General features: G+C 46.3%; 1 protein-coding gene across 1 annotated transcript; it reads left to right on the forward strand.

The window, feature by feature from the left end:
* Positions 1–3125: 3125 nt before the first annotated feature.
* SEPTIN1 (septin 1) lies at positions 3126–9708 on the forward strand. The gene is made up of 11 exons (XM_033170517.1): positions 3126–3370; positions 3508–3598; positions 5002–5088; positions 5194–5317; positions 6273–6407; positions 6842–6959; positions 7340–7441; positions 7542–7641; positions 7739–7904; positions 8900–8984; positions 9174–9708. The coding sequence occupies exons 1-11, from the start codon at positions 3368–3370 to the stop codon at positions 9252–9254; spliced, it is 1092 nt and encodes a 363-aa protein (XP_033026408.1). The 5' UTR covers positions 3126–3367; the 3' UTR covers positions 9255–9708.
* Positions 9709–10266: the final 558 nt, after the last annotated feature.

Genomic DNA, 10266 nt, shown 5'->3' on the forward strand with positions numbered 1-10266 from the left:
CAAATCTCAAAACCACACTGCTACTTTCGCTCCCCCACGTGGTACAAAAAGGAAAGGGTATGATGTGGGCAGGAGAGGAAACGCATTCTGCACCCGAGGTGGGTGATGAAAGACTTTGAATATGCATGTGCGCGAGGGGTGGCACCTGCGCAATGAGGGAAGGAGCTACACCAATGCACACACACACACACACTGCTGTGACTTTGCCATCTGATCATACTGTGAATGGACCTGTAAGACTGGCCAGATAGGCAACATGGATTTGAGCAAAGGAGTCCCAAACATTTAATGTTCATTTCAAGGCTATGGATGCTTCCTGAATGACAAATCACCCACAGAGACAAGTCTTACAGCAGTGCTATACACTGCTCTCTGTGTGTGTGTGTGTGTGTGTGTGTGTGAGAGAGAGAGAGAGAGAGAGAGAGAGAGAGAGAGAGAGAGAGCGCGCATGGGGGAAACGGAAGTTGGCAATATGTTTCAAAAATACATGTAAGAGTGAGTGGAGAAAAAGGCAATGTGGTTGTGGGTAGACTTTTCAGCAGAAAAACTGCCAGAGGGGGACAGGGTTGAAAGTTCCTCCTCCTATAAAAGTCTCCTGAGGTTGAGTGCAGCCTCTGTGGCTGTAATGTGTTTTTTTAAAAAAACAAAACACGAGGTTAAAACAAGAACTTGTGGGAATAGCGATCAAGTGGGAAACGGGGGAGGGTCTTTGCAGTCGTGGTTCACTCGAGTAAAGGAAATAATGTTATCCGAATGTTTGACTCAGTACAGCAGAGTGCTAAAAGGGCAAAGTAAGAAATACAAATTTCTGCGTATATGGTCTTTGATTGTTGAGTATATAAACAAAATCAGTATATTTATCGCAGTCACGTTTCGCTATGGAGAAATCAACTTCGTGAATGAGCTGTTTTTGTGTGTGTACTTTTATGACGCTATCTGTATTTGATGAACTGTACTCCAAGTTTTGTTTTGTTTGTGTTTACTATTCTTCTGCGAAAATCGATAAAATGCCTATTTCAAAACAAGGAAACAGGCTTGCAGTTGTCTCAAACAATAGGCATGGACGATAGCGGACTGGTGCCCCTCCCCTCAAGAAAACCCCACCAACTCACTTGCTCCTTTGCCTCATGTCAAGCAGCCCCACTCACCTGCCAAAGCCACTGGTAAGTTTACATCCCTGGCAGGGGATTATGGGTGTAGCTGGGGGGTGGGGGCAATAATATCCACAAATATTATTGAAAAGCATTTAAATTACTCAATTATCTGAGGTTCTAACCCCCCGTAATGTCATCTTCATGGAATGACTTCCTAAAAGCTCAACAACTTTGGTTGCCCCCCCCCAAAAAAAATTCCTGGCTATGCGTCCATGCATAGGCTGATGAGAGTGGTTTGTGTATACGTAGTACGTATGCCCTGTCCCTTTAGCCAAAATAGTTTTCGGAATGGTTTGAAATAATTGTATTTAAGATAGTTTTGGCTCTGAGGCTCTCCTGCTCCCTCCGCCCCAAGTTTAAACTTTAGAATGAGAAGACAGCGTTAAATTAGTGAAATTAGTACCCGTTACCAATAATGGCCCAAGGTTGAAGGCACATGGTATTAAAGATCTGGTGAATACATTGTCCTAAGCTTCATGACAGAAGAAAGGACAACAGAGATGGAAGAAAATAAATAAATGAAATTACAGGTACAGTATTTCGGGTGCAGGAGTCTCCTGTTTACTGAGCGTTCATCCCGATCCATTTGTAGGGAGCTCAATCAACGCTGCATCCAAGCAAGTGCTACCCCACACTTCCCAGTGCGCTTTCCCATCACTTTCCTTATCGCAGAAAATCTGATCTTTTGGGTTTGCTGTGAAAAACTCTCCTGGCAAACTATAATGGCAAAACCTGAACTTACTGGCACCTAACTTGAGTCCTGCCTGGGAATTGCAACAGTCTGGAAGGCCCCATTTACACGTGCTTTAGTTGCATCCAGAACTGAATAGTGCTTTAGTTGCATCCAGAACTGAATAGTGGCACACACTCTGCGTTGTGGGTCCGCCTTAAAAAAAAAAAGTGTGTGTGTATGGGGGGGGGGAAATCAGCAGAAATTCAGCTGGAGCAAAACCTGTGGATTCCACCAATCACAAACAGACACAGCACGGAAGCAACTGAGCAGATATATGGCTTGCTTGCCTGCCTATTTCCTGTGTTCTGCTTTAGTACAGGGAGAGCAGGAGCCCCCTAGAGGCTGGGTGGGGAACAGACACAATACAGAAGGAAGCTGCGAGAGAGCCAATGCAGAGGATCACAGGCTTTTTCCTTTCTTTCTGGGCCACACTTTCAGAATCAAAATTTGCTCACAACACACAGGTTTTTTTAATTGATAAAAAATATATTGGAAAACAAAAAGAATCACCTCCTAGCAGTGCTTGATTTATAGCACAGAGCACAGCTACTTTATAATATGATCACGGGACATTCAGAAGGTATAAAACAACGCATAAGAACATGAATCATTCCCAAAAGATAATTATAAACAAGCCTCTTACATATGTACCTTAAGTAAGTATACAAACTCAGCAAAAGGTGTGAGCTTGCTTTCGCTGGGTAATCTCCTTTATATCAGATCTAATTTGAGACAAACTCCTCATCCACACAAAAAAGTTGCTCTCTCGTCTGATCTTGTTTTGATTATGATTTTAATAATGATTTTATTTCTTCTTCGTGAAGTTGTCACCTGTGCATGCATGCTCATTTGCACATGCGTGATGCCCGTCTCAAATGTCCACACCATGTTTAAGTACAAAGTGAATGTGGCTTAAGTTTTCTGGTTGGTCTGAACCTGGTTAGAGGGAGAAAACACACCAAACAGCAGTGTTTGCCAAGAAACTACAGGTCTGATATGGCTTGTGGCTAAACGTCATGTGAATGCAGCTTCAAAAACCGGCACAGGGAGCGCACCGAATGCAGAGTAAGTGGCAATGTGAATGTACCCAAAGCCCTTCTTCTTTGTGTGCTTGTTTCATAAGCCCCCTTGAACACGGTTTTGTTTGTGAGAAAATGGGTCGCAACAAGGGGGCGAGAAGTGAACTCAACCACAATTTATAAGCTTGTCCCATGAACATAAGAGCTGAGGAAAAGGCAGTGCGTCAGTCAGCTCCCACACAACCTTCCAAGCAGTGATATTTTAACTTGAAATGTGTGCTACCCACAGGTGGAAAGAAAGGAGGGAAACGAAAATAGGCTAGCCAATGGGAGATGACGATGCTCTGATACGGGTGCAAAGCTGGCTTCCTGTTTCACCACCACAGGAAGTTGGTGTTTGAGCCAACAAGGTGCATGCCGACATCCCTGCAGCGTCTCCTCCGTACAACCAGAGACCAATTATGGTAAGAAACCCGTAAGATAGACTCTCTTTTGCCTTTCTTCCTTTGAGTTATTTTCTTTTGAGTCTCTCTCTGAACACCTCAGGAGGACCAGACAATGGGATGCCTCCTCCTGACGCTATCTTTCTTGTCTGCCTCAGGACAAAGATTACGTTGGATTTGCAACTCTGCCCACCCAGGTCCACAGAAAGTCCGTGAAGAAGGGGTTCGACTTCACTCTCATGGTTGCAGGTAACGTGTTGAAAAGACCCACTTTCTCCATCCCTTACCAGCTCCAACACCCCTGAATGCACCCAGGCACACTCCCTGCAGCTCTCTTTCCTTTCCATGCTATTACAGACCTGCTGTTTTGTCGTGCAAAATGAAGAGGTGCCCTTAAGTGTTGGTTTTTGCATGGTTCAAACGAGGTTGTGGAAGAGACTCTGGCATGAGCACCAAGTGCAGCCATTCAGGCCTCTCTGCCTGCTCCTCAGGGCACTCTGTAGGGCACAACCCTCTCCTCCCGTGACCCCGTCCCCGACTGGTCTTTGAACACCATTCATGTGGTAACATTCACATGAATGGCTCGGCTCACTTTTGTCTCTGGCCTGCCCACCATTGGCTGGTGGACCCTGAAAGCGTGACCAGAAAGAATTGCCCTGAAAAAAGGTGCCCAGCCCCCTGCTCAAAGCATTGATGGAGATTGATCAGTGGGCAATTTGGCTGCCTTTTGTGCCAATCCACACTAGAGTGTAACTTGAGACACATCCACTTCTTAGGTGTCATAGGAGAGGCGAGTCTCTCAGGCCTGCTCCTCGAACCCACTAGGACAGTCTCTCAGACCTGCTCCTCAAACCCACTAGGACAGTCTCTCAGACCTGCTCTTTGAACCCACTAGGACAGGCTCCCTCAACCTCGGCCCTGCAGGTGTTTTTGGCCTACAACTCCAATAATCCCTAGCTAGCAGGACCAGTGTCAAAACAAAACAAAATAAAAAATTCCTTCCAGTAGCACCTTAGAGACCAACTAAGTTTGTTCTTGGTATGAGCTTTCGTGTGCATGCTCACTTCTTCAGATAGCAGGACCAGTGGTCAAGGATGCTGGGAATTGTAGTCTCTCAAAACATCTGGAGGACCGAGGTTGAGGAAGCCTGCACTAGGATATATTCTGCTTCCAGAGGTAGGGACAGAAATCAGAATCCTGACTAGGGCTGGGCAGACCAGTCTTTTTCCCATGTTAATTTACTATGTTTATTCATAAATTTATTTTTGTACCACTGCTGCATTAATCTACAATTTATTTTTAAAAAAACCTCCGTATGATAATTTGTTTAAATGATAAATAAATTTGTACTTTATCTCACTGTAAGCATTTCTAAACTGTCTTATTTTTTTTTTAAATGCATTTTCATGTTGGTGTGTTTTTTGAGCCAAGGACTGTATTGCAAAATTTGGGAGACATAACTGAAAGATGATCAGTACAGGAGGCATCTGTTGAGGTCAGGTTTGCATCGGAATTCATAGAAATAAAATTAATCAAGCATCTCCAGACCTGAAAACCAGAAAACTAGTCTCTCAGGCTTACACTTGTCTTAATCAAGTTCCTCCAAGTTCAAGGATCATCAGCTGACACCTTCACGTTCATTCATCCAATAGGAGAATCTGGGCTGGGAAAATCCACTCTTATCAATAGCCTCTTCTTGACAGATCTATACAAGGACCGGATAATTCCGGATGCGCAAGGTAAGGACTGATGGCAGCCCCAGTCTGCAATGTTTTTGGATAGGGTGGGGAGAGCTGAGAAAGTGACCCCAGTGCTATTACTGCCCTGCCTCCCCCACTTCACAGGCAGGATCCCCCAGACTTTGGAAATTGTCAAGCATGCGGTGGACATTGAAGAAAGGGGAGTGAAAGTGAAATTGACGGTGATCGATACCCCAGGATTTGGAGATGCAGTAGACAACACAGAGTGGTAAGAGGCCAGCTGTATTAGGGATGAATAAGGTGTTATAGCAGGGAAGGTGGGATCTGGGAACAAGATCTGGGGGATCAAGGATCCATGGGTGGGAAGTGGGTCCAAATTTAGGGGTGCTGAAAGCCAATATTTATTGGTTCTTTGAGAGTAAAGCGAAGAAAGCATATCTTGCCTACTTTTGAAAGCCCAAAGGATGGAGGATGAGGAAAACATTCATACATGCATGTTCAGCACCCAATTATAACATCTAATGCAGAAGTGGGCAGGTGGCAGGAGGGGTGAAAGCAGTATATGAAAGAGAAATAAGAGGAGGACAGAGAGGAAGAGAAAAGACAGGTCCCACCCACTTCCTGTATATAATCCTTGGCGAGATTATCCTGGAGGACATGTGGCCCTTGACCAAAAAAAAAAAAAAAAAAAAGATTGCCCACCCTATTCCAATGACTGGTTATCACTGTAGAGCAAGCACTAGACAGTTGGTTTGCATTGAGACCTCAAACCATGGCTTATGTTAACTGTTTCAGATGTTACAAGCAAATAACAGTGTGTGCCCCTACTTTCTTCCCCTTCTTGAGAACCCCGAGATTCTGTTGCAAGCAGTGGCCTTTGAGAGCGAAGCAATGGGCCAAACCATAGCTTACTGATTCATAGCTTAAGATCCTGGTTTGGTGGACAAACTATAGCTCACACGCCACAGGAAACCATGGTTTGTTGTCATGTCTCAGATAGAGCTTTGATGCCCTATGACATTCCCTCAGACAACAGGCAAGTGATATGTGTCTATGTGGAAGTACCTGATCTTCCTCCTGGCCTTTAAAGATTAATCCAGGCTCTAGTCCCCCTCATTACATAAATGCAGCTAAGGAAATTAGGATTCGGTGTATGATTCTGACTAGCAATGGGGCTTTCTCACCACCTCATCCCCCTTTCTTCTACCTGGTTTTTACTGCAGCTGGAAGCCAATTGCCCACTACATTGATTCCCAGTTTGAGCAGTACTTTCGAGATGAGAGCGGCTTGGACCGCAAGAACATTCAGGATGGGCGTGTCCACTGCTGTCTCTATGTCCTGTCACCCTTTGGACATGGGTAAGATGTGTGGAGCTTTAGGATGTGGCCATAGGGAGTCAGGGACATGTCTTTCAGCGCTTGAAAGCAGCTCTCCAAATGAAGGGCAGTTTCCATGGTTTTTATTTCCAGCACCTAGTTCATTGCTGTGATGAGTGGCAGCATAATAAAGTGCCACTGGGCATGTGCCAACTTCCTTTAGTGCTGACGGCTCAGCTTATCAGCACAAACCTGGCAGCCAGATCTTAAGTGGGCTGGAATCCTGATTTTTTTTAAAAAAATAAATTATTAAAAAATGAAATGAATGGTGAGAGGGGGCAATCACAATTCAACACACAAATTGTGCAAACAAGCCCAGCTTTGAGACTCCAGGGGTTAGTGGGGGGTAGGAAGCAGAACTGCTAGGGGCTCTGAAAAGAGGGGCCAAGGATTTTGATCCCGCCCCTCTGCCACAGGCTCCGCCCCCTGGACATCGTATTCCTCCGAGCCATCCACGACAAAGTCAATATTGTGCCGGTGATTGGAAAGGCGGACAGCTTGACTCCAACAGAGGTGAAACACAAGAAAGAGAAGGTGAGGAAGGGGAAGGGCCAACGTAGCTCAGCTGGAAGAGCATCTGCTTTGCACGCAGAAGATCCCAGGTTCAATCCTCGGCATCTCCAGTTAGATTCCCTGCCTGAAACCCTGGAGAGCCTCCATCAATCAATGTAGACGATACTGAGCTAGATGGACCAATGGCCTGACACCATGTGGGGCAGCCCCCTATGTTCCTGTGGGAGGCTTCTGAAAGGGGTGTTATATGGAGCCCCCAGCACTCTCTCCAGGAAATCTTCTTGCAGTACCTGCACCTCTGAGGCCAATTTCTTCACACACCCTACTGCTAGTCCTGTACTCTGCACAGCTACATTTCATGGGTATTTTAGCTCCTCGTTTTGATTCCTTTGGACATACAGATCCGGCAGGAGTTAGAAGAAAATGGGATCAATATCTACGAGTTTCCTGAGTGCGACTCGGATGAAGACGAAGAGTTCAAAGCTCAGGATGCGGAGATGAAGGTGAGGAGCTCTGGTCTGGTCCTCCCTCTGTGGGGGAGAAGTATCAGGTGGGATAGAAAAGGTGGAGCAATAACGGGCCTCGTTGGTGTTCTTCCTGCAGCAAAGCATCCCCTTTGCTGTAATTGGATCCAGTCAGGTGGTCAAAGAGTCGAAGGAAAAAGTGTTCCGGGGACGGCAATATCCTTGGGGAACAGTGGAAGGTAAGTTGCATCAAGAGGAGCGGGCACTTGGTAGAGGGTGCTGTGTCAAAGGAAGTTACTGACCTTGACTTCCTGTTTTCCCCACCCCATCCCCTAGTGGAAAACGCTGCTCACTGCGACTTCCTCAAACTTCGGAACATGCTGATTCAAACCCATATGCAGGACTTAAAGGACGTGACCCACGAAGTCCATTACGAAAACTACCGCGCGCAGTGCATTCAGAGTCTGACCAGACCTGGGGCACGAGACCGCAGCAGCCGCGCGTAAGCAGGTTCTGTTTTCTGTAAGGGAAAAGGATTTGGACAGGCCGGGGCAGAGGGCTCAGTTATGAGATGAACAAAGAGGCTGGAGGGAGTCTGGTTAATTTAAGACAAGAAAATGATCGTAAAACGGAACTGCGCACACTCCAGACCAATACTGTATAACCTTAAAAAAGACAAGTTCTATCCAGCAAATACAGAGGAGTAAGTTGGCAGTTCCCAGTTCCTTCGCTTAACTCCCTACTGGCAATTTAACAAAGTGCTTTTAAGGCAGATGTGGGGGAACCTTTGCCCATCCAGATGTTGCTGAACTACAGCTCCTGTCATCCCAGGTCCTACCTTGCTAGGCTTGATGGGAGTCTTAGTTTAGCAACATCTGGAGGGCCAAAGCTTCCCCACATCCTGGCTTAAGGACTGGGGAAAAGAGCTGCAAGGGGATATGTTAGTAGCCCACTCCCTGCTTGCAGGCAGGGTGGAATGTGCTGCATGTGCTAGTATGCTCTTTGTTCAGTTAACCGGGAATCCCGCCTTACACCCATTATCTCTTTGCCGCTATGCTGCACTGCTTTATTGGTATGATCCAGTGAACGGAGCAAGCTGCCTTGCGCAGAGTTCAGCCATTTGTCCGTCTAGCTCAGCAATGCCCTGCACCCATTGTTCTTCAGCCTTGGGTTCCCAGATATTGTTGGACTGCAACTCCCATCACCCCCAGTCAGCTTAGCCAATGGTCAGGGCTGATGGGAATTGTTGTCCAGCTATGACTGGGCACCAAAGGTTGAAGAATGTTGGTCTACACTGCCTGGGAGCAGCTTTCCAGAGTTTCAGGCAGGGTTCTCCGCCAGCTCAACCTGGAGATGCCGGGGATTGAACCTGGGACCTTTCGCATGCAAGGCAGGTGTGCTCTACCCCTGGGCTACAGCCTTTCTCCAGAGCTAATGTACAAGCAGGAGCCAGGATCTTCCTGTGTTCTATCACCAGCTCTCTTTTCGCCTCCCTAGGAAACTGTCACGTCAAAGTGCCACTGAGCTGCCACTCCTGCCTCTGGCCGAGACGGATAAATTAATTCGCGAGAAAGACGAAGAGGTGAGTCTTTGCACGTTTTAAGGCTGTGTGTTTGTGTTTTCCCTTGGAGCCAAGAGTTGCTGACCCTGTCCGATGTTAGATCCGAGTCCTTCAGCAGCTGCATCTTAGCACTCAAGCGAGCGATACAAAAAAGGTGGGTGCACCCCGAAGGCAAGTGTAACCTCAGCACCTCTCTCTCTCTTTGTCCAGCTCCGTCGGATGCAGGAAATGCTGCAGAAGATGCAAGCACAGATGCTGCAGAGCAAAGGGGAGCAGTGTGACAGCCTCTGAAAGGCAGCAGAGCTCCTTTCCCACAGTGCTACGAGATTCCTGATGGAGACTTAATTTTGCTTCTACAGTATATGGCCAAAGCAGGGGGCCACACTGGTGATGGAAATGGAAGAGTTAAGTGTTGGTGGGTATACTATATATTTGAGAGAGAAAACCCCTGTGGACCTCCAGATGTTACTGGACTACAACTCCCAACATCCCTGATCTTTGCCCATGCTAGTTGAGGCTGATGGGAGTTGGAGTCCCCACAATATGCAGAGGGCCACAGGTTCCCCATCCCTGGCTTAAGAAATTATCACACTGGATAACATGTCTATCTATCATATATATGTGTGTGTATATATATCTTTCTCCAACCGCCTCCCTCGCCCCACCATTGTCCACTGACTGTTTTAGTATCTTTCAATAAGACACAATGGCCGACTGCTCAATGGAAATAAAATGTATTTTACAAAGCTGGCTTCCTAACAGATCTCCAAATCATCTGTATGCATCTACTTTCCCACAAACTATCAAGCACAAAGTATTTATCTCTGAGGCTTCCGGTTTTCCGCGGATCGCTGACGGGCGCTTGCTACAGAGCTCCGCAAGTAAGCACTCTCCTGAGGGGCTAAGTAAGGGGGTTTGCCAGGCTTCACAACCCCCTAGAGGTCTAGGAGGGCTTCCTGGATCTGCTGCATTATGCACCGTACATGTAAAACACTGGGAACTTGTAGCTTAATCCTCGCTGAGCAACAATTCCATGCACCCTTATTTATCTCCAAAGAAGCCTATTATCAAACAGATGCTCCTCTATGGATTCCTGTTTTCTTTTTCTTTTTTTTAAATAAGAATTTATTGGTTTTTACAGCAAACAAATAAAACACCAACATTAACCCAACACCTAACTAAGAATAGACAAATACATATACACCAATGATTCTTCTTCTTGTACCATAAAAGAAAAAAAATCTTGGTCGAATCTTGGCACAGACTTCCCCTGCCTTTTCACCTTCGGTTCTAATACCAAATA

This window comes from Lacerta agilis, chromosome 14 (assembly GCF_009819535.1).
Source record: "Lacerta agilis isolate rLacAgi1 chromosome 14, rLacAgi1.pri, whole genome shotgun sequence".
NCBI classification, from domain to species: Eukaryota; Metazoa; Chordata; class Lepidosauria; order Squamata; family Lacertidae; genus Lacerta; species Lacerta agilis.